At 42.9% G+C, this 24,982-nt stretch overlaps 1 protein-coding gene across 29 annotated transcripts in view; it reads left to right on the top strand.

Moving 5' to 3' along the window:
* plecb (plectin b) overlaps positions 1-24,982 on the top strand; it is a 189,204-nt gene that overhangs the window by 134,139 nt on the left and 30,083 nt on the right. For 12 of the 29 annotated variants that reach the window (XM_045704593.1, XM_045704614.1, XM_045704622.1 and 9 more), the window contains exons 3-10: positions 8,839-8,853; positions 9,826-9,915; positions 11,401-11,478; positions 11,667-11,771; positions 15,100-15,266; positions 20,897-21,012; positions 21,580-21,680; positions 22,532-22,651. In XM_045704593.1, coding sequence (XP_045560549.1) covers positions 8,839-8,853; positions 9,826-9,915; positions 11,401-11,478; positions 11,667-11,771; positions 15,100-15,266; positions 20,897-21,012; positions 21,580-21,680; positions 22,532-22,651 — 792 coding nt within the window. Of the gene's footprint in view, positions 1-8,838; positions 8,854-9,825; positions 9,916-10,451; positions 10,470-11,400; positions 11,479-11,666; positions 11,772-15,099; positions 15,267-20,896; positions 21,013-21,579; positions 21,681-22,531; positions 22,652-24,982 lie in introns of those variants that run through there. The other 17 variants (XM_045704595.1, XM_045704618.1, XM_045704625.1 and 14 more) reach the window with 5 other exon arrangements.

The following is a 24,982-nucleotide window of genomic DNA, read 5'->3' as shown; positions in this document are numbered from 1 at the left end:
CTGATATAACACACAAGCGAGCAGTCTTTTTCGTTCAGTGTTTTATGTTAGTCCCAGACATCTGGATATGTTTTGCTCTTTGCCTCTGAAGCACCACATTCTGTTCTGGGCCCAAGGCCCGGTGGCTGCTAGCTGGGCCAACAGTAGCACATGTGCTACACAGACTGACTGCTGGTTCTGGGTGGCTGACTGCCTGCCTGCCCGCCCTTAGCTCTTTGCTAGGCAAGGTCCTTAAGTGCTCCTTACAGGTACTATCAGAGGAATCAATCTGTGTCTCTTGTCTTCCCACTACCATTATGACAAATTGGTCGGCCTATATGACAAGATTTGCATCTCGTTTAATGTTCGATGGACTGGGATAACTGTACATTTTTCCTTTAAAAAAAGTTTAAATTAAGTAGGCTATATATTGACATGAAGTAGACAAATGTTTAATTAAGAGCTTTCCTAGAGAGAACTGTCTTTTTAGAAACCGTTTCCTACCATACACAGTATGTGCTATGCAATGCATTGTTACAGAACTAGCCTAGTCATTAAAATGAAATAGCGACCCAAGCAAGGCTTGAAAAACATAATTGGAAGCATCACGCGGGAGATTTTTAAATATAGCATTTTGCGGTAGAACGAAAGTGTTAAGTCTGCCTGTGTGATGGTAAACTGACGTTGAACGAATGTTGTTCATGTGTTTCCAGTGGGCACGTCCCGGGGTGGGCCATGAGGTGGTTGTAAAGGGATTTGGAATAACTTCCACTCGAGCATAAATCTTGTTGTGTGTCAACAAGGGTGGGAAGACAGCATGGAGGGTTTCTCAGCCATTATTTCTCAGCGTTATGTAAAAGGTAATCCACTGTAGCTTACATCGTTCTGTAGATGTAATGCCCCATTCACTTTTAATGAAGTGTACAGACCAGACACTATCACTATTTTCTTATTCAATGACGTGTGTGATTTATTTTTATTTTTTATAGGCGTTCAACATTATAATAACACATGTTAAGTGTTACGTGCTAAGTTAAGTGAAGAACGCATTACCTAAAGGGTGTTTTGTAATGGGAAAGCGACGTGGTGGATGAGGTGTTGTCAGGTTCTGTGTTGACTGGCCTAATGTTTTTAACCTTGATGTACTCATAATGAGCCCAGGTCTGCAGTGCACAATTTGTACCATGACACCACCTGATCACGTTGACTCAATCTGAGCTTCTTCAACATGGGCTATTGTGTTTTGATGACAGACAGGGTTTAAACATATGCTACAGGATAGCAGAGAGAGACTGTTGTAGCTACCATAGAGGAACCAATGAGAGTGAAGCATTTCACACCAACTACAATTATGCTGTATTTGTATGTATTACTCTTCCTGGGGTCTGGCAAAATTAAGGCAGTTATACAATTTAAAAACATTACAATATATTCATTACAGAATTCACAACACTCTGTGTGCCCCCAGGCCCATACTCCACTACCACATATCTACAACACAAAATCCATGCATACGTGTGTGTATAGTGCGTATGTTATCATGTGTTTGTATGCATGTGTCTGCGCTTATGTTTGTATTACTTCACAGTCACTGCTGTTCCTAAAGGTGTATTTTTACCATATTTTTTTATCTGATTCTACTGCTTGCATCAGTTACCTGATGTGGAATAGATTTCCATGTAGTCATGGCTCTATGTAGTACTGTGCGCCTCCCATAGTCTGTTCTGGACTTGGGGACTGTGAAGAGACCTCTGGTGACATGTCTTGTGGGGTATTCATGGGTGTCCGAGCTGTGTGCTAGTATTTTAAACAGACAGCTCGGTACATTCAGCTTATCAACACCTCTTACAAAAACAAGTAATGAGGAAGTAAATCTCTCTTCCACTTTGAGCATGAGAGATTGACATGCATGTCATTAATGCCATCTCTCTGTGTACTTTTAAGGGCCAGCCGTGCTGCCCTGTTCTGAGCCAACTGCAATTTTCCCAAGTCCCTCTTTGTGACACCTGACCACACTACTGAACAGTAGTCCAGATGCGACAAAACCAGGGCCTGTAGGACCTGCCTAGTTGATAGTGTTGTTAAGAAGGCAGAGCAGCACTTTTATTATGGACAGACTTCTCCCCATCTTAGCTACTGTTGTATCAATATGTTTTGACCATGACAGTTTAAAATCCAGGGTTACACCAAGCAGTTTAGTCACCTCAACTTGCTCAATTTCCACGTGGTTCATTACGAGATGTAGTTGAGGTTTAGGTTTTAGTGAATGATTTGTCCCAAATACAATGCTTTTCGTTTTGGAAATATTTAGGATCAACTTATTTCTTGCTACCCATTCCGAAACTAACTGCAGCTCTTTGTTAAGTGTTTCAGTCATTTCAGTTGCTGTAGTAGCTGACATGTATAGTGTTGAGTCATCCGCATGCATAGACACACTGGCCTTACTCAAAGCCAGTGGCATGTCGTTAGTAAAGATTGAAAAAAGAAAGGGGCCTAAACAGCTACCCTGGGGAATTCCTGCTTCTACCTGGATTATGTTTGAGAGGCTTCCATTAAAGAACACCCTCTGTGTTCTGTTAGACAAGTAACGATTTATCCACATTATAGCAGGGGGTGTAAAGCCATAGCACACAAGTTTTTCCAGCAGCAGACTATGATCGATAATGTCAAAAGCTGCACTGAAGTCTAACAAGACCACCCACACAATCATTTTATCAATTTCGTTCAGCCAATCATCAGTCATTTGTGTAAGTGCTGTGCTTGTTGAGTGTCCTTCCCTATATGCGTGCTGAAAGCCTGTTGTCAATTTGTTTACTGTGAAATAGCATTGTATCTGGTGAAACACAATTTTTTCTAGAAGTTTACTAAGGGTTGGTACCAGACTGATTGGTCAGCTATTTGAGCCAGTAAAGGGCTATAAATTATAGATGGGCTATGTACAGGTGCAGTGATCTGGGAGCTGCTCTGATAGCTGGTGCTTAAAGCTAGTGAGGGAGATAAGTGTTTCCAGTTTCAGAGATTTTTGGAGTTCGTTCCAGTCATTGGCAGCAGAGAACTGGAAGGAGAGACGACCAAAGGAGGAGTTGGCTTTAGGGGTGACCAGAGAGATATACCTGCTGGAGCGCGTGCTACAGGTGGGTGCTGCTATGGTGACCAGTGAGCGGAGATAAGGGGGGACTTTACCTAGCAGGGTCTTGTAGATGACCTGGAGCCAATGTGTTTGGCGACGATTATGAAGCGAAGGCCAGCCAACGAGAGCGTACAGGTCGCAGTGGTGGGTAGTATATGGGGCTTTGGTGACAAAACGGATGGCACTGTGATAGACTGCATCCAGCTTGTTGAGTAGGGTATTGGAGGCTATTTTGTAAATGACATCGCCGAAGTCGAGGATTGGTAGGATGGTCAGTTTTACGAGGGTATGTTTGGCAGCATGAGTGAAGGATGCTTTGTTGCGAAATAGGAAGCCAATTCTAGATTTAACTTTGGATTGGAGATGATTGATGTGAGTCTGGAAGGAGAGTTTACAGTCTAACCAGACACCTAGGTATTTGTAGTTATCCACAAATTCTAAGTCAGAACCGTCCAGAGAAGTGATGCTGGACAGGCGGGCAGGTGCAGGCAGCGATCGGTTGAAGAGCATGCATTTAGTTTTACTTGTATTTAGGAGCAGTTGGAGACCACGGAAGGAGAGTTGTATGGCATTGAAGCTCGTCTGGAGGGTTGCTAACACATTGTCCAAAGAAGGGCCAGAAGTATACAGAATGGTGTCGTCTGCGTAGAGGTGGATCAGAGATTCACCAGCAGCAAGAGCGACATCATTGATGTATACAGAGAAAAGAGTTGGCCCAAGAATTGAACCCTGTGGTACCCCCATAGAGACTGCCAGAGGTCCGGACAGCAGGCCCTCCGATTTGACACACTGAACTCTATCAGAGAAGTAGTTGGTGAACCAGGCGACGCAATCGTTTGAGAAACCAAGGCTACTGAGTCTGCCGATGAGGATGTGGTGATTAACAGAGTCAAAAGCTTTGGCCAGGTCAATGAATACGGCAGCACAGTATTGTTTCTTATCGATGGCGGTTACGATGTCGTTTAGGACCTTGAGCGTGGCTGAGGTGCACCCATGACCAGCTCTGAAACCAGATTGCATAGTGGAGAGGGTGCGGTGGGATTCGAAATGGTCGGTAATCTGTTTGTTGACTTGGCTTTTGAAGACCTTAGAAAGGCAGGGTAGGATGGATATAGGTCTGTAGCAATTTGGGTCAAGAGTGTCACCTCCTTTGAAGAGGGGGATGACAGCAGCTGCTTTCCAATCTATGGGAATCTCAGACGACACGAAAGAGAGGTTGAACAGGCTAGTAATAGGGGTTGCAATAATTTCGTCAGATAATTTTAGAAAGAAAGGGTCCAGATTGTCAAGCCCAGCTGATTTGTAGGGGTCCAGATTTTGCAGCTCTTTCAGAACATCAGCTGAATGGATTTGGGAGAAGGAGAAATGGGGGAGGCTTGGGCGAGTAGCTGTGGGGGGGTGCAGTGCTGTTGAATGCAGTAGGGGTAGTTAGGTGGAAAGCATGGCCAGCCGTAGAAAAATGCTTATTGAAATTCTCAATTATAGTGGGCTTATCGGTGGTGACAGAGTTTCCTATCCTCAGTGCAGTGGGCAGTTGGGAGGAGGTGTTCTTATTCTCCATGGACTTTACAGTGTCCCAGAACTTTTTAGAGTTTGAGTTGCAGGAAGCAAATTTCTGTTTGAAAAAGCTAGCCTTGGCGTTTCTAACTGCCTGTGTTAGTGGGGTTCCGTGTGGAAGGGGGGACCAGTCCAAGTTGGCAAAATAGTTAGTTATAGTGGCCCAAGAAAAGTGTCCGAATAGACCTATTCAGATCGCAGCCGATAAGACAGCTAACGATTAACGATTAGTGGGCCGCAGATGGGCGATCAGGTTACGTCGCGACGGAGGGGCCAGTTGGATAACTCCCTCGGGCAGATAACGTCGGTGGTCCAGTTGTGAAGGCCCGATGGGGCTCCGCATCGGCAGTAAAGCGGGTCAGGATAGGTGATTGTATCCCAGGGGACACTTCAGCTGGCTAGCTCAGGAAAAGCCCACGAGTGGCTGACGGAACTCTTCAGCTGGCTAGCTCCGGGATAATGTGTATTAATTCCGGGACCGACGTTGCCAATAGTCACTCAGGTAGCAGCTAGTTAGCTGCAAGATCCAGGTGTAAATGTCCAGAGCCTGCGGTAGAAATCGGGGAAAGGAGAGAGAATAGGTCCGGTGTGCTCTGGTCTGAGTCGCGCTGTACAAAAACTGGCGATAGCTTTCGAGCTAATGGATAGCTGAGGACAGCTAACCGTGGCTAGCTGAACTCCAACGTTAGCCAGTGAAAATGGCTAACCTCTGGCTAGCTTCTGTTGTGGATTTCGGATTTGAGGTAAATAATACTTTATTTTTTAAATTGGTGAGGCGGGTTGCAGGAGAGTGCTTTGAGGTTGAGTTGTAGAAGAAAAATTGTAAAAAGATAATGCGAAGAAAAATATGTAAATATATATATATATATATATATACACGGGACACGACAAGAGGAGGGTAATGGACGTCTGAACTGCTACGCCATCTTGGATTACGAATGATTCACTTGTCATTGTTGATAGACAACAATACTTTTTTCAACAATAATTCTTGAACTGTAGAATGCCTTCAAATTTAAGTTGGATATTAACTGATTTTGAGGTAATTTGGCCTATAATCATAACTGTGGTATTGTTGCCCCAAGCAGTTGAACTGAAGAAAAACACTTGAATGTTACGCGATCTTATCCCATCAGTTCCAGACATACAACTTGTATAATATTGTTGAAGTTGGAGACTCTTAGTTGAAGTTGGACAATCTTACGTGATTAATGTGTAAACAGTGGTCCCTAGTGGCCATCATCAACTCCCACTGCATTTCAAACCTCCATGGATGGAGTGTGTACGCCACAGGTGGGCAGGAGTGAGTTACTGTGTTCACACACAGGGTTATATAACTACTTATAACACACAGTATTACATAATACTTACCATTGATGCCAGTAATAAATCAAGGTAGTGAGTGTTACAACTTGCAGGGGCGAGACTTGCATACATACCTGTGCGAGGACAGTACCTGTTTTTCACAAGATCGAACACACTGACTAGAGGTCGACCGATTCTGATTTTTCAACGCCGATACCGATTATTGGAGGACCAAAAACCCGATGCCGATTTAATCGGACGATTTAATAAATACATTTGTTTTTTAAATATATTGTAATAATGACAATTATTATTTGTAATAATGACAATTACAACAATACTGAATGAACACTTATTTTAACTTAATATAATACATCAATAAAATCAATTTAGCCTCAAATAAATAATGAAACATGTTCAATTTGGTTTAAATAATGCAAAAACAAAGTGTTGGAGAAGAAAGTAAAAGTGCAATATGTGCCATGTAAAAAAGCATTTCAGCTCCTTGCTCAGAACATGGGAACATATGAAAGCTGGTGGTTCCTTTTAACATGAGTCTTCAATATTCCCAGGTAAGAAGTTTTAGGTTGTATTTATTATAGGAATTATTGGACTATTTCTCTCTATACGATTTGTATTTCATATACCTTTGACTATTGGATGTTCTTATAGGCACTTTAGTATTGCCAGTGTGACAGTATAGCTTCCGTCCCTCTCCTCGCTCCTACCTGGGCTCGAACCAGGAACACATCAACAACAGCCACCATAGAAGCAGCGTTACCCATGCAGAGCAAGGGGAACAACTACTCCAAGTCTCAGAGCGAGTGACGTTTGAAACGCTATTAGCGCGCACCCCGCTAACTAGCTAGCCATTTCACATAGGTTACACCAGCCTAATCTCGGGAGTTGATAGGCTTGAAGTCATAAACAGCACAATGCTTGAAGCATTGCGAAGAGCTGCTGGCAAACGCACGAAAGTGCTGTTTGAATGAATGCTTACGAGCCTGCAGGTGCCTACCATCGCTCAGTCAGACTGCTCTATCAAATCATAGACTTATTTATAACATAATAACACACAGAAATACGAGCCTTTGGTCATTAAAATGGTCGAATCCGGAATTTCTTAATCATCATTTCGAAAACAAAACGTTTTTTCTTTCAGTGAAATACGGAACCGTTCTGTATTTTATCTAACGGATGGCATCCCTAAGTCTAAATATTACTGTTACATTGTACAACCTTCAATGTTATGTCATAATTATGTACAATTCTGGCAAATTAATTACGGTCTTCACACAGTTCGCAATGAGCTAGGCGGCCCAAACTGCTGCATGCGGCCCTGACTGCTTGCACGGAACGTAAGAGAAGTGACACAATTTCCCTAGTTATAAGAAATTCATGTTAGCAGGCGATATTAACTAAATATGCAGGTTTAAAAATGTATACTTGTGTATTGATTTTAAAGAAAGGCATTGATATTTATGGTTAGGTACATTGTGCTACGACAGTGTTTTTTTTGCAAATGCGCTTGTTAAATCATCACCCGTTTGTCGAAGTAGGCTGTGATTCAATGACAAATTAACAGGCACCGCATCGATTATATGCAACGCAGGACACGCTAGATAAACTAGTACTATCATCAACCATGTGTAGTTAACTAGTGATTATGTTAAGATTGATTGTTTTTTATAAGATAAGTTTAATGCTAGCTAGCAACTTACCTTGGCTTCTTGCTGCCCTCGCGTAACAGGTAGTCAGCCTGCCACGCAGGCTCCTCGTGGAGTGCAATGTAAGGCAGGTGGTTAGAGCGTTGGACTAATAACCGGAAGGTTGCAAAAACGAATCCCCGAGCTGACAAGGTAAAAATATGTCGTTCTGCCCCTGAACAAGGCAGTTAACCCACCGTTCCTAGGCCGTCATTGAAAATAAGAGTGTGTTCTTAACTGACTTGCCTAGTTAAATAAAAACATCGGCAAATCAGTGTCCAAAAATACTGATTACCGATTGTTATGAAAACTTGAAATCGGCCCTAATTAATCGGCCATTCCGATTAATCGGTCGACCTCTAACACTGACACAGTAGCAAAGCATTACATCCAATATTAACCATGTGATTAAGCACTAAAATTTGAACCTTTTTTTTATTATTCTCTTTTATTCTATTCATCTAACTTTTCATTTTCTTAATCATTTTATATAATCTCAGGCTCATTTCTTTTTTTTAATTGATTTAACCTTTATTTAACTAGGCAAGTCAGTTAAGAACAAATTCTTATTTATAATGACGGCCAACCAAAAGGCAAAATGCCTCCTGCGAGGACGGGGGCTGGGATTAAAGATTTTACAAACATTTTATAAAAATATAGGACAAAACGCACATCATGACAAGAAAGACTGCACAACACTACATAGAGACCTAAGACGACAACATAGCATGGCAGCAACACATGGCAACATAGCATGGTAGAAACACAACATGACAACAACATGGTAGCAACACAACATGGTAGCAGCACAAAACAGGGTACAAACTTTATTGGGCACCGACAACAGCAGAAAGTGTAAGAAGGTAGAGACAACAATACATCACGCAAAGCAGCCACAACTGTCAGTAAGAGTGTCCATGATTGAGCCTTCTAATGAAGAGATTGAGATAAAACTGTCCAGTTTGAGTGTTTGTTGCAGCTCGTTCCAGTCGCTAGCTGCAGCGAACTGGAAAGACGAGCAACCCAGGGATGTGTGTGCTTTGGGGACCTTTAACAGAACGTGACTCATGATCGTGTTCTCTTTCTCTTTCTGTCATTCTCCCTCTCTATTTCCTTGTTCTCTCCATCTCATCCCTCATCCACGCTTTCTCCTCCGTCCAGCATGGGAAAGCAGAGGTAGGTGCCTGCAAGCCCCAGCAGGAGGGCACTGTATGTGGGACACATTCTGATGAGCATGTATCTCACCTGAACACTATCCACTCCCCACACCTATGCCATCACTGTGAAAGTATGAGGAATTACACTGATGCTGTCACACAGAGTGCCTTGTGGACTGTGAGCCAAACCCTAACTTGAGATATGTGCGAGTAACTAGGGTTTGGTCACGTAAATCATGCATTTATGTCAATGGGAGATTTGTCCAGGTTACGTGCACAGACCTCAAGTGTTAGGACTATGTGTTGCACAGTAAAGTACATACTTGAGGCATGCAGTCCCTTTGCATTTGGATGAAAACGACTTTTAAATCCTTCAGTTTTCAGTCGTTCCCTACTCTCCCTAAGCTTTCACCCTCTTCTGCTCTCTATAACACTTTATCTTGCTTACTGGAATTGATTATAGCATGCGCCCAGTCCCAAGACTCACTGGACTATCTGTTTTCATTTGCAAGTATCTGTCTATATTCAAACTGTTTATTTAGTTGTTTTTGACTGTGATTTTTTATTTTTTATTGAGACTCCCTGACTTCCATCCATCATCTCTCAGTAGATCTGGCAGCTGCCACTTAGCAGGTGTCTTGAGTGTCCAACACAGGCTGATTGGTTGCCTGCAGCCATGCATTCCTGTCCTTTGTACAGATGTACTGGTGGAGCGAGAGAGAGAGAGAGAGCTGCAGGCTCATAGCATGAGCTGTGTAGACTGATTGAGAGGAGCATGAACATCTTGTATAATTTTATACAGGAATGATTGGTTATTCTTTCCAAGGTTTACTGTAAGAGGATGATACCCATGTCTAGGTGCCCTATCAAATCAGACTCATAACCAGATCCGGAATATTAAAATGTTATTACATAAATACAAGGTATTGTGTCTTAGGTGTTGCACAAAGAAAATACATTGCGATGACAACCTTCTCTTTCTGTTCCACAGTCACAGAGTCAGGTGACTGATCTGTATGAAGACCTGAGAGATGGACACAACCTGATCTCCCTCCTGGAGGTCCTCTCTGGAGAGACACTGGTGAGTGCTGCTGACTTCTGATTGGCGAGTGGACGGACCTCGATCCAAACACCCCAATCTGAACCAAGTCCTGACTCTAAGAAACAAAAGTCTAGCCCCTGCTTACCTACCTCTCATTCCAGTCCCTGGAAATATTAACTATTTGTAGTTGTTTCGATTTTTAAAATACAAGTCAGTAAGTCAACACTGGACGCTTGCACATTATGATGATTCGTTATAGGTTACTGCAGATCTCTCTGGAAGCCTTGCACTCTGTCTCTGCTACATTAGCTCATCGCTCTGCTGGTCTCTACTCATCTACCAGACGCCTCCGTGGTCCTAACACAATAACCCCACTTTGGCTTCTCTTTTTGTACTGTGTGCTCCTGTCTGACCTTTCTCTGGTTCTCCTTTTCTGCTCCCCCCCTCTCCTCATGTCCCCCTCTTTACCCCCCTACACTTTCCCCCCTTTCCTGTATGCTGACCGTTGCCCTTTGGCCTATGCCTCCTCTCTTTGCACTGCTCTTTGCTGGGGCTAGGCAAGGGAGAGAGACGTGGTCAGGAACTTGCGGTTGGTGAGTGGGGTTTTCTATAACTCGGCCGCCATTTTCTTCTTCTACTTCATGTGGCTTGAGTCGTCCGTTACCCAGTGGCTCGGCTGTGCATGACTTCCTGTGCTTATGATTCCATTCATTATTTTTCCTTTGGCCATCAATTATTTATCATTGACAAGCTTGCAAAGACTGGGGTGCATTAACCATTTCGCTGCTGGCTATAAACAAAAACCCCTCGGTTATTAATAGGTGCCATGGCTGAATGAAGGAAGGACATGATTGACTTACTACTTCATTGACTCTAGTCATTGACCCTATAACAATACTTAAGCATGGGAAATTATCCATTTGAAAATAGCTTTATTGTTTCTGTTTATCTCAATTACTAATGCTTATTGTATAGCACAAATACAGTATTCTTTGGAAGTGGAAGTCTTCGATTCATTGTTCTCCCATCCGAACACATGACCGAAGTGGTGACACAATTCAAAACCAACCAATCAAAGATTCCTGTACCTAATAACTAATCATGGTATTGGCTCAGCCTCTTTCACACCAAATATATCTCCTATTTACCTCTGTGTTTGTCTGTCGAAGGTGAAGAACAGGTAGGTACACTAATGAATGATGTCATTAATGTGGTTTTACAATGAGGGAAGTTGTACTTGGAAATCTGTGAGATGCATCAGTTATTCGTCGTGTTCTTTGTCATTCATCTTTTTCTTTGGAGGAAAATCATGTGTACTCTTGTCATTGAGTCTACAATTTAGTTCCCAATTTCCCTTTTCCCGTTTTGTTGGATATTGTCGTAGCTGCATCACATTTTTCTCTTCCGACATAGTCTCACTCGCATTTCTCCAAGCCTCTTCTAAGGTAGCATTAACTCCTGTCCAGTCTGTTTCTAACCTCTCTCTCTCTCTCTCTCTCTCTCTCTCTCTCTCTCTCTCTCTAGCCCAGAGAGAAAGGCCGCATGAGATTCCACAAGCTGCAGAATGTACAGATAGCACTGGACTTCCTCAAACACCGACAGGTAATAGAAACAGCAATTGAAATGGAGATAATGTAACAAATGATTTACCCTCGTGTACTGTATTAAGATGTATTAAGTGACATGACTGAGAACTATCTAAATGCATTGGAACAGGGTCATAATGTATCTACTATGATGTGAACTACTATAATTGTTAAGTCTCGCTCTTCTCTGTCGTCCAATCACAGGTCAAGCTGGTGAACATCAGAAACGATGACATCGCGGATGGCAACCCCAAGCTGACCCTTGGGCTGATATGGACCATCATCCTTCACTTCCAGGTGTCCTACTCTGTCAGTGTTGTGTTCCATTACCATATAGCTCCTCATCCTCCTTGGCTCTGACCCAAGCCAATCAGTAACAATCACAAATTGAACTCAATCCAATCATGTGTAATCCATTTGATCTCAATCACTCGAGATGTTACCACATCGCTTTCATAAAATCACATTGCTCTCAAATCTGTTATCAAATTATTATCAAATATATTTCAATCGTAGTATTATTACAGTTTAATAATTATTATAACAGATTAAACTCCAGCCTCTTCATAGTAGGCTAATGTACTGTAGGCCATGCTAACCCTTCCTGATAATTCATGATCATGCATTCATTTAGTTATTTTGAAACATGGAAAGAATAAGGAAGTGATCTTATGATGTAGCTTTCCCTGCCACTTAAATATCCTTAACATATTGATGAAGTGTTACAATACAATAGCATTAGTGTGTGTGTGTGAATCACTCTCCCCATGCTTCCCAAGGGAAAGGAGTGGCATAACTTTGACCCACTGGACAAAAACTGGTTGAATCAACGTTGTTTCCACATCATTTCAACCCCCATAAATCTGTTATGACATTGAATCAACGTGGAAAACTAATTGGATTTGCAGAAAGTCAAAAAGTAAGGGAATTTAGTATTTTTTTCAGAGGTGGAAAAAGTACCCAATTGCCAAGTGAAAGTATAGATACCTTAATAGAAAGTTACTCAAGTAAAAGTGAAAGTCATCTGGTAAAATACTACTTTAGTAAAAGTCTAAAAGTATTTCGTTTTAAATATACTTAAGTATCAATAGTAAATGTAATTGATAAAATATACTTAAGTATCAAAAGTATAAGTCATATAAAATTCCTTATATTAAGCAAAGCAAACAGCACCATTTTTTTGTTTTTAAAATGTATGGACAGCCAGGGGCACACTTCCACACTCAGACATTATTTACAAAATATGCATTTGTGTTTAGTGAGTCCTCCAGCCCAGAGGCAGTAGGGATGACCATGTGCTCTCTTGATATGTGCTTGAATTTGACCATTTTCCTGTCCTGCTAAGCATTCAAAACGTAACTAGTTGTAATGGGCGTCGTAAGGATTGGACCAAGGTGCAGCGGGAACGTGTATACTCATCTTCTTTATTAAATCAAAAGAAGGAAAAACAAATAAATCACGTATACAAAACAAAGAACGGCACTAAACAGTCCTGTCAGCTGCACAGACACAAAACAGGAAACAATTACCCACAAACACCCATAGCACAAACACCCCTATACATAGGACCTTCAATCAGAGGCAACGAGGAACAGCTGCCTCCAATTGAAGGTCAATCAACAAACCCTAAACATAAAAACACTAACCTAGAACATAGACCAAAAACCCAGAAACACTCTAAAAAAACACCCTTCTTACATAAGCACATAGACCAACAAACCCCGAGAGACTCTAATCAAACACCCCCTTTTACATAAGCACATAGACCAACAACCCCCGTGACACTCTAAACAAACAACCTCATGCCACGTCCTGACCAAACTACAATAACAAAAATACCCCTTTACTGATCAGGACGTGACACTAGTACTTTTTGTTGTCAGGGAAAATGTATAAAGTAAAAAGTACAATCTTTTTTGATAGGAATGTAGTGAAGTAAAAGTTGTCAAAAATATAAATAGTAAAGTACAGATACCCCAAAAAACTACTTAAGTATTTTTACTTACTTTACACCAATGCTTTTTTTCACACAACTTTTAACCAAAATCGAATGACGTGGTGACACTTTTTGTTGAATTCACGTTAGTTGACAACTCAAACAATTGTAACTCAAAACTAGAAGTTGAACTGACGTCTGTGCCCAGTCTTGCTGCACAATTTCAATAATAATTTCAAATACTTTAGCTAGGCTTGATCGAATTTGCCTGGCTTAATGGAACCAATACAATAGTCAAACCCTGCCCATCCGGCACCCCAGGAAGGCTTAAGTAAACATGAAAAGTATTTGAAAGATGTCAAATAGTATTTGAACCCAGGTCTGTGAGGGACCCATGTTCCGATCAAGGCAGAGGAAATAAAAGAACATTGTGTCCTGCAAACTATTCCCTACGGTAGCATTGACTATTGGTTCCATTAAGCCAGGCTAAAGTATTTGAAATGATTTCAAATAGTATTTGAAACCAGGTCTAAATACGTCCCTTACTTGCTATGTTATGCTGTAAAACCTTTGTGAAATAACACATGAGCTTTCTATAACACTACATTATTTGATTAAAGAATGCGTGGCACTGCCAGTTAAAATGGAGCAGTAAGCCCATGTGGCCTTGGTTGAGCAGGGCACAGGAAGAGATGTTGGTTCTGCAGTGAGACTGGTGTAGAGTATACCCACTGGGCACAGACATCAGTTCAACTTCAAGTTGTGATTTACATTTTCATTGGTTTACTGTACTCCATGTACTGCGTTGGCTAGAGAGACGTATCTCTCATTTCTCAGAAGGAGAAGAAAAAAAACAGCAGGGTCGCAGCCTGGTGAGTCATCATAGGCATTCTCCTCTTCTTTAGAAGGGAGAGGTTTAGGGTGGGGCCATCGAGGGTGGATTGGATCCCGAGGAGAACACACACACACACACACTTACAGTATACGCACACACACCGACTACAGAAAGAGACCAGTAGGCAGAGAATTTGGTAATTGAGCGGTCTTTTGGCAAGAACAGAGAGTACCCTCTGAGCCTCTGGTGACTGTGACTCATTTAATTTCCCTTCCGGCCCAAATAATAAAAAAACAGTCCTGCCACATTAGCCAATGGACCAGATAGTGCTTAAGTTGTGTCTGGAGACCCAAAGCAGGAGCAGTCTCCGCTTGCCATCCCTCCCACCTACCCAATGACCTAGGAATTGAGATCTAGTTGGCGGTTCCCTTTGATGTCACATATGTACAAATGATGACAGAGTTGCCTCCCCTAGCTGAAAAACACTTTTTTCTTGTTTTCCACCACAGATCATTGAGGTGGACAAAACCTGATTCCGATTGAGCCAGAATATCATATGATTGAATCAATCCCTATCCATTACAATGCATCATCGATTTTCTCAAACAGATTATAACTTTGTTTCCAACTATCTCCCTCTGCCACCATGACAAGCAGGGTTGGGGTCAATTCCATATCAATTCAGTCAATCCAGGACGTAAACTGAAACTCCATTTTCTATTCCAAATCTCGTCATTGAGAAGGCATTTTCATCCAAGTTTAGTTAACTTCCTGCATTGACCAAAATGTAAATGGAATTGACCCCAACCCTGGTGGCGTGTGGCCTCCTCCCCTGTCTAACCCCGGTATCTGTCCTCCCCTGTTAGATCTCGGACATCCAGGTGAATGGCCAGTCAGATGACATGTCGGCTAAGGAGAAGCTGCTGCTGTGGTCCCAGCGCATGGTGGACGGCTACCAGGGCATCCGCTGTGACAACTTCACCACCAGCTGGAGGGACGGCAAGCTCTTCAACGCCGTCATCCACAAACACCAGTAAGTGGTCCTCCGTAGCTCAGTTGGTAGAACATGCTGCTTGTAATGCCAGGATACTGGGTTCGATTCCCGAGACCACCTGTAGGTAAAATGTATGATTGGAGAAAGGGTCTGCTAAATGGCATATATTTGTATTATTTTTAGTATATTACTTTGGCGGTCGACACCTCAAGCCACAATACGTAGTGTAACATTTACAGTATTTCATCTCTGCACCCAGAACCAAATCTTGGGTAAAGTCTGTCCATAAGAGACTATATACTGCACCTAATGTTCAGATACTGGCGAACATCTTTGGATTTTAGCCTCAGAATGTTACACGTAAGCCCTGCTGTCGCCCCAAAATGTAGCCTCACCTCCAGCCATTTCAGGTTTATTCTTAAAAGGTGAGATTAACCCCCAAAATACTACCCCAAATGTACCCCTCAGTAGACTGTACCCACTCATGTTATTACCCACAGTAAGTGGCACTAATAGGTGTTAATATGTCTTGTCCTAGCGTCTCCGGTAGTGCTAAGCTGTATGCAACGGGGTTGTCATGACACATCACCACACTTAGGTTTTATTCGATGTGAAGCAGATGGGGCAGGAATGGAATATATTGTCAAATTGTAGTGTGTGCCATGCTAGTTCTGACTAGTCCTTCAAATTATCATTATTATTTTATCACAAGGTCATACATTCGCTCATATATAGGTACAGTCATTGGTAGGTATGCTTGGTAGAAGATCTGCTTCAAATGTACTATATATATATATTATAGCTAGATATATATATATATATATATATATATATATATATATATATATATATATATATATTATAGCTAGATGCTTGACCATTAGTATCTAAATTACCAGTAATTCTTAGTAGTATTTTTGTCTTTTACACCATGTGTCCAAATCCCTCCCCATCCACCCCGGGCAATATTTATTTAATTGATTTATTTCCTTTGTATCCTTGTGTTGATGTTTACATCATATATTATATACACTATATATACAAAAGTATGTGGACACCTCGTCAAATGAGTGGATTTGGCTATTTCAACCACACCCGTTGCTGACAGGTGTATAAAATTGCTCACACACCCATGCAATCTCCATAGACAAACATAGGCAGTAGAATGGCCTGACTGGAGAGCTCAGTGACTTTCAACCTGGTACTGTCATAGGATGCCACCTTTCCAACAAGTCAGTTCGTCAAATTTCTGCCCTGCTAGAGTTGCCCCGGTCAATTGTACGTGCTTTTATTGTGAAGTAGAAACGTCTAGGAGCAACAGCGGCTCAGCCGTAAAGTGGTAGGCCACAAAAGCTCACAGAACGGGACCGCAGTGTGCTAAAGCGTGTAGAGTGTAAAAACTGCCTGTCCTCGGTTTCAACACTAACCACCAAGTTCCAAACTGCCTCTGGAAGCAACGTATGCACAAGAACTGTTTGTCGGGACCTTCATGAAATTTACTTAAGTACTTTACACCACTGCTTTTTTTCACAACTTTTAACCAAAATCAAATGACGTGGTGACACTTTTTGTTGATTTCAAATTGAATTCACGTTAGTTGACAACTCAAACAATTGTAAATCAAAACTAGAAGTTGAACTGACGTCTGTGCCCAGTCTTACTGCACAATTTCAATAATAATTTCAAATACTTTAGCTAGGCTTGATCGAATTTGCCTGGCTTAATGGAACCAATACAATAGTCAAACCCTGCCCATCCGGCACCCCAGGAAGGCTTAAGTAAACATGAAAAGTATTTGAAAGATGTCAAATAGTATTTGAACCCAGGTCTGTGAGGGACCCATGTTCCGATGAAGGCAGAGGAAATAAAAGAACATTGTGTCCTGCAAACTATTCCCCACGGTAGCATTGACTATTGGTTCCATTAAGCCAGGCTAAAGTATTTGAAATGATTTCAAATAGTATTTGAAACCAGGTCTAAATACGTCCCTTACTTGCTATGTTATGCTGTAAAACCTTTGTGAAATAACACATGAGCTTTCTATAACACTACATTATTTGATTAAAGAATGTGTGGCACTGCCAGTTAAAATGGAGCAGTAAGCCCATGTGGCCTTGGTTGAGCAGGGCACAGGAAGAGATGTTGGTTCTGCAGTGAGACTGGTGTAGAGTATACCCACTGGGCACAGACATCAGTTCAACTTCAAGTTTTGATTTACATTTTCATTGGTTTACTGTACTCCGTGTCCTGGAAGCAACGTATGCACAAGAACTGTTTGTCGGGACCTTCATGAAATGGGTTTCCATGGCCAAGCAGCCGCACACAAGTCTAAGATCACCATGCACAATGTCAAGCATCGGCTGGATTGGTGTAAAGCTTTACACCGCGCTAAAGTGGTGTGAAGCTCGCCGCCATTGGACTCTGGAGCAGTGGAAACACGTTCTTTGGAGTGATGAATCACGCTTCACTATCTGGCAGTCCGACGGACGAATCTGAGTTTGGCGGATGCCAGGAGAACGCTACCTGCCCCAATGCATAGTGCCAACTGTAAAGTTTGGTGGAGGAGGAATAATGGTCTGGGGCTGCTTTTCATGGTTCGGGCTAGGTCCCTTAGTCCCAGTCAAGGGAAATCTTAACGCTACAGCTTCCAACTTTATGGCAACAGTTTGGGGAAGGCCCTTTCTTGTTTCAGCATGACAATGCCCCGGTTCACAAAGCGAGGTCCGTACATAAATGGTTTTTCGAGAACTTGACTGGCCTACACAGAGCCATGACCTCAACCCAATTGAACACCTTTGGGATGAAGTGGAACGCCGACTGCGAGCCAGGCCTAATCACCCAACATCAGTGCCCGACCTCACTAATGCTCTTGTGGCTGAATAGAAGCAAGACCCCGCAGCAATGTTCCAAAATCTAGTGGAAAGCCTTCCCAGAAGAGAGGATGCTGTTATAGCAGCAAAGGGGGGACCAACTCCATATTAATGTCCATGATTTTGGAATGAGCTGTCTGACGAGCAGGTGTCCACATCATTTTTGTCATGTCATGTAGTGTATACACACGAGTACAAATGTAAACTATCAGGTACATAATCAATCAGACACTGGTTTCAGTTTTGACAAGAGAGAGAAAAGTGTTCCATGTCTTATAAAATAAGGTTGTGTATCCACTTCGTGTTCATTTCTGACTTGTCCTGAGGTAAATTACGTTTTTACATCTAACTCCGTAGTTGTTCAATCTCCTCTCCTGGCCGTACTTGATCGCACAGGTTTCAGGCAGCTCTAATAAGACATTTCTTTGAACTTGTCAGTGCCCTGGGCTTGGAATACCACAGGTGGGTGTTGCCTCACATGGATATAGGTACTGGCACTGATTAGAGCACTTACTGTATACGCTGTTATTATTATGTTATTAGACTCAGTAATGCCCATTCAGGTGGAGAGGGCGCTGTCTGAGGCACCTGGGTGGCGTAGAATTGGGAAAGATGGGTTTGTTTACTTATCCTTTCATGAGAATCTATTTTTCTAGCGAGCCTTGGACTAAAGGAAGTGACCAGTTGAGTTCTCAGTGAATCACTCCCTCTGTTAATATCACAATGGCCTTAGAGCTGCTTTAGTCTCTGCTGACGCATACAGTTACGTATAGACATGAATATGAGAGCGGATGAGTGGAGACATGTCTGTGGTCTCTCACAGTGGGAGGCGGAGTCCTAAAAAGCCACAGAGACAGGCACGTTATCTGTAAATAATAGGGTCTTCCAGCACATAACATGTAATGAAAGCAGCACCCTGCACATCCCCAGGGAGTCTGAATGAAACATGAGAGCGACTGAAAGAGGGCCACGTGATGAGGGAAATCTGGGTGAATACCCAGCAAGGCGTGGCACAAAAGGAAGGAAGAAAGAGAGGCCCACGGGGCAGGTTCAATCAAAGCTGTGCATGTACCTGCAAAGCCCAGCTACACTCTGCTCCCTCTAACAGAGAGCGAGAGAGAGAACACTTTTTTTTTTCAAGGTTTTGAGTGTCACCTAAGGCAGTCTATTTAGTAGCTTATTTTCATAAAGAGAGCGGTGTCACTGTAACACTCCTACTCAAACGACGAACACTGCAGAGTTACTTTTTGCACAGCCTGCAGTCTGCGTTATCCACCAATTTGCGCCACTTTTTTTTAACCGCTTATTTGGAGGATTGAATGTTGTCGTCACCCTGGGAACTAAGGAACTTACCTTGGGCTGGTGAAAGTTGCAGTTGATTTCAGGGGAGCTGTTTTGGATAGACGGGGCTGAGGTTGGGAGGTCAGGTCAGAGGGGATGACAGCAGTTAGCCTCCTAGTGGTACAGAGCTGTTTCTTCTCTCACGGAGAGGGTTGAGCACTCTTTGTAACCTCAACGTGAAGATTGTGAAGACGTCTTATTGAAGACGTAAATGCTCGGGTGGGATTTACCTGCACGTTCTGCAGACTTGGACCCAACTGTTTCCCGAACAACCACCAAACCATCACAAGGTACCTTGTTGAAATGGTTGGAGCAGCACGCCTTTTGGAATCGGAATTTCACTGTTAAGTGCAACGTTTTCACTTGCCACTGGACGAGTACGAAACATCTAGCCAGCTAGCTCTCTGTTTTTGGGAGACTACAACTCCCAGAAGGCACCATGATGTCGAGTCTGAAGAGGAAGCTGTCCATAAAGTCCAGGAAGAGGACTGGCCGCTCGTCCAGCAGGGTCACAGGCTTGGTCAGCTCATTGGAAGACCGTGTGGTCATGCAGTGTGACAATATCCCCTCAGAAGGCTCCTCATGGGACTCAGGCCAGGGATCCCACAGCTCAGTGGCCCACTCCAGCTGCGACTCCCAGTCAGGGGACCAGGAACTGGGCCAGGGGACAGGGCTGGGACATGATTGCAGCCCCCACAGCCTCCAGGGAGGGGAGGGGAGGCTGGTCAGCCCCAGTAGGGTAGAAGGGAGGCCCACCAGGCCACGGAAGCAGCTCTCTCTTAGGGAGGTGCAGTGCCTGGAATCGGCCCCAAGCCCTGGGGACTACTACACTGTCCGCTCCACCCTTCACGTCAAATCGCTGTACGGATCTGCTCTAAGCGTCTCTCTTATTTGTCTTGGGCTTTCCATTCGGAGTATATCAGAATAATGTGAACGTATTGTAAAGAGAGAATGAGTATACTGTGCCATTTTAAAAATAGAATAAGTTGTAAACAGTGACATTTTTACTTAAAGGATGCAATGAAAAATGAATTAGAGAGGGAACGTTTGTGACGGATTTTTTTGTAATGTTTACATTGGTCAAGAATTGAATTTGAGTAACGGTATGCTTTGAATGTTTCCCTATGGCTATTTTCTCTTCACTTAACCTCATCTGCACCACGGAGAGGATAGTAACGGGGAGCGAGTATAGGTGCTTATCTAATTTGAAACATGGCTGCCCAGGTTGTCTGCTGCAGCCCCATGTAACATTCCGTTCATATATAGATGCCAAGCACCCCAGGGAAAGCAGGTGTTCACTACAGATTTCTGACATACAGACGTGGCATTTCTTTTAGGACAAGCGATATGTAGGTAGGCATGATCAGTATCTGCCCGGCCAGTCCTTATACCCTCCTCACCTGTCTACGCTGCCTTTAAACCAGTCGTGACGGATGTCCCGTGATTCTGTCTCCTCAGGCCTAGACTCATTGACATGAGTAAGGTGTACCGCCAGACCAACGTGCAGAACCTTGAGTACGCCTTCAACGTGGCCGAGACGGACCTGGGCGTGACACGCCTGTTGGATCCGGAGGGTAAGACTGCAGTACATGTACATGTGATGATGGCTGACCTCTACACCAGGGGTGGAATCATAAGTGCACACTGTAGCAAATAGTTGCAAAAATGTTTCGCAAATGGAAAATGTTTTTTCCAACGTAAACAATAGTTTCTATTCGGCAAATTCCCTCCCCATTTTGTTGTTTGCTTCTGTTTTGTTCCTAGTGAATGCACCCCAAGTTCTCCAACCACGTCCCACCTAACGTTGTACTTTTGCTATTTAATGGAAGAAGAGTCAGGGGTGAGAGACTCCAGATGGAACTTGAAGAGCCCCCCCCCCATTCAGTGCTGCTGTACTGTATGAGCCGTGTCCAATCAAATATTTTGATAGCTTACTCCTTTCTCCAAATCCACCATGAACATGATCTAGGTGTATAACTAATGTTTACACACATCTTCACATACCAACTAATGATTGGGCACACTTCACTTTTTGTTATACAATGAAAGGTCGTCATCCTAAAAAAAAAATGTATTTGCAGCATCTCCATTACTCTTTCGATGTGAAAACAAATCTATAAACACACCAATTATTTTCCCAGATGTTGACGTGCCACATCCGGATGAGAAGTCCATCATCACCTACGTGTCGTCCCTGTATGATGCCATGCCCCGGGATGTCCAGGATGGAATCCAGGCTAACGTGAGTGCACTCCTGACCGCCTCTGATCACTTCATTCTTTTTCTACAAGATTGTCCCTAAACCTGATATACTCACAAACTGGACACCTCACGTCCGAGACTCAAATTGATCAATTCAAAAAGGACACGCTATAAGCCACTGTTAATGCATTCAACCCTACTTTCAATGAGAGTTCATTCAGGGAAACTCCTGGATTATGGCTTGTGACAGTCAGAATATGTAATTGCTTTGTTTATGACACAGAGTCGCTTCAGTTTGGAACTACAATAGAAGTCCTGCCATCCTAAATGGAGCTGCAGGAAATTAGCAACCTTCTGTGTTTACCTCAAAGTACTTTCTACCCAATAAACACCCCTCTCACACCACAGCATGCTCACAGCACACAGAAGAGAGTTGTTGGAAAAGCAGAATGGTGTACTGTATTGTATTGCCAAAACAGATTTTAGAATGCCATTTGTACTCCAATGCTAACTAAAGATGTACTGAAAGTGAGTAAAGGAGGGAACTTTTGTTTATTGCGCGTGTGTGTACTAATGCACGTACACACACACTACATTATCATTCTCTCTCTCGCTCTCTTTCAATAAAATCTGCTTTATTGGTGTGATGTAACAATGTACTGTACATATTGCCAAAGCGTAATAATAATCAATATTGTCATCGGGACAATCAGTAACAACATTCAGTCACTCACACTCTGCTCCCTGTCCAGCCACACAAGGCTGGGCCTGTTGACACCTAATTGAGTGAGGGTGGTGTGTGAGCAGGCGAGTTATCCTGGCTCTCCAGGAGAAGGTTCTTGGCTGTCTGTCGTTAAACCCCGTCGTTGTCTGCTGTGTTCTGTGTTACAGCAGCTGGAGCTGCGCTGGACAGAGTACTATGAGCTGGTCACTATCATTCGACAGTGGATAAGCCACCATGTCGTTATCTTCGGGGAGAGGAGGTTCCCAGGCAGCTATGAGGAGATAGAGGTGAGTCTCCTACCTGGACAGTTACTGGGAACGCTGTTGTGACTGGGATTGGACTGCTACCTGTGGCTGGTCACGTAATGTATTATTGCTCGATATAGGAGCGTGAATACTGTAACTTGGATACTGAAAATACTGTATGTGTTTCTGTGTCTATATATCGGGGCTGTAGCTAAGGCATTTTTTTTTGGGGGGGGGGGGGGGCTGTGAGTTATGATTCTAACATTTCTCCACACACATTTTCTGTTACCATGACTAAGCCTATTCAGAGATGCCTTACATGATGTAAAAATCTGTCGTTCTGCCCCTGAGCAAGGCAGTGTTCCTAGGCCGTCATTGAAAATAAGAATTTGTTCTTAACTGACTTGCCTCGTTAAATGAAGGTCAAAAAAATAGAAAGAAATATTATGAACAAGCAGCTAGCTCTGCCATTCGATCCCACATCAAACAGAGCAATTACAGTCTAGAGATTGCATTGTCTCGTGTGGTTGCATTGTGTGGCATCTGGGTGGGTGGCACTGGAGCTGAGAAAAGCAGACCTGAAGACACACATTATTCTACCTAATCCTCGGTGGAATCTTCCGTACTGCCCCTCCCCATTCCCTGGCTAGCGTGCCTGCAACTTTCTCTGTGGAGACAAAGGGGACTGTCAGACAAAAGGCTAGGTCAGCTAAGTTCTCCTATTGGATAATGTATAAAACATTCATTAATCCTTTTCAGTTGCTGTAATCAGTTTCCAAATCTTGTACAGTCAAAGGGATTGTACAGTAAAACAGAGGAGGACCCACCTCCGTGTTAAATTTACTTTATCAACTCGAATGACATTATCAGAATGAGCAGTACGAGGCTGCGTATATTGTGCTTCGAGGTAATCTAGTTCCAAGATCTCTTTTCCTAGAAAATGGTTCCCAATTACAGACAAAAGCAGTATCGCGAGTCTATTTGTTTCTATTTGTGTTGATACACCGTCTGCGTCTTCTAATAAGGCATCTGACTTTTCTATGTATACTTTTCAACACCCCTTATCTTTGTTAGCTTGAGTTTTTATTTGGGAAGGTGTCAGAATAATCGGGTTAGCCACGTTATTGATCTAGGTACCATATTGGATTTAGGTAATCCCATTTTTAATGGCCAGTTGAAAAGGTCAAGCTCTGTGTGTATCTATGTGAATTAAGGACATGGGTACATGTTATAAAGCTACAAGGTTAACAATACTTTCTCAAATAACTCCCCCTGTAAGAATGTAAACATGTTAACTAACTCATCAAGAGCTGTAGTTTTACACCACAGAAGCAGAATCATCACCTAGACTAGAGTCAATGGGAGCAGAATCATCACCTAGACTAGAGTCAATGGGAGCAGAATCATCACCTAGACTAGAGTCAATGGGAGCAGAATCATCACCTAGACTAGAGTCAATGGGAGCAGAATCATCACCTAGACTAGAGTCAATGGGAGCAGAATCATCACCTAGACTAGAGTCAATGGAAGCGGAATCATCACCTAGACTAGAGTCAATGGGAGCAGAATCATCACCTTGACTAGAGTCAATGGAAGCAGAATCATCACCTAGATTAGAGTCTATGGAAGCAGAATCATCACCTAGACTAGAGTCAATGGAAGCGGAATCATCACCTAGACTAGAGTCAATGGGAGCAGAATCATCACCTAGACTAGAGTCAATGGGAGCAGAATCATCACCTAGACTAGAGTCTATGGAAGCAGAATCATCACCTAGACTAGAGTCTATGGAAGCAGAATCATCACCTAGACTAGAGTCAATGGAAGCGGAATCATCACCTAGACTAGAGTCAATGGGAGCAGAATCATCACCTAGACTAGAGTCAATGGGAGCAGAATCATCACCTTGACTAGAGTCAATGGAAGCAGAATCATCACCTAGACTAGAGTCAATGGGAGCAGAATCATCACCTAGACTAGAGTCTATGGAAGCAGAATCATCACCTAGACTAGAGTCAATGGAAGCGGAATCATCACCTAGACTAGAGTCAATGGGAGCAGAATCATCACCTAGACTAGAGTCAATGGAAGCAGAATCATCACCTAGATTAGAGTCAATGGAAGCAGTTTGAATAAGTACTGCTGTCGTGGTTGGGGTCAATTCCATTTCAAATGGAATTTCAGTTTACTTTCTGAATTGACTGTCTTGAAATAGAATTGTCATCAACCCTGTTTAGTGGCATGTAGCATTTTAAAAAGGAAGCAAGAGTAGGATGGATTGAGTCACAAGATAATACGGTAGGTAGCCTAGCGGTTAGAGTGTTGGGCCAGGAACCAAAATGTCGCTGGTTCGCATACCTGAGCCGACAATGT

This window comes from Salmo salar, chromosome ssa02, assembly GCF_905237065.1.
Source record: "Salmo salar chromosome ssa02, Ssal_v3.1, whole genome shotgun sequence".
In the NCBI taxonomy this organism is placed as follows: Eukaryota; Metazoa; Chordata; class Actinopteri; order Salmoniformes; family Salmonidae; genus Salmo; species Salmo salar.
This window is presented reverse-complemented; position numbering and strand designations above follow the sequence as displayed.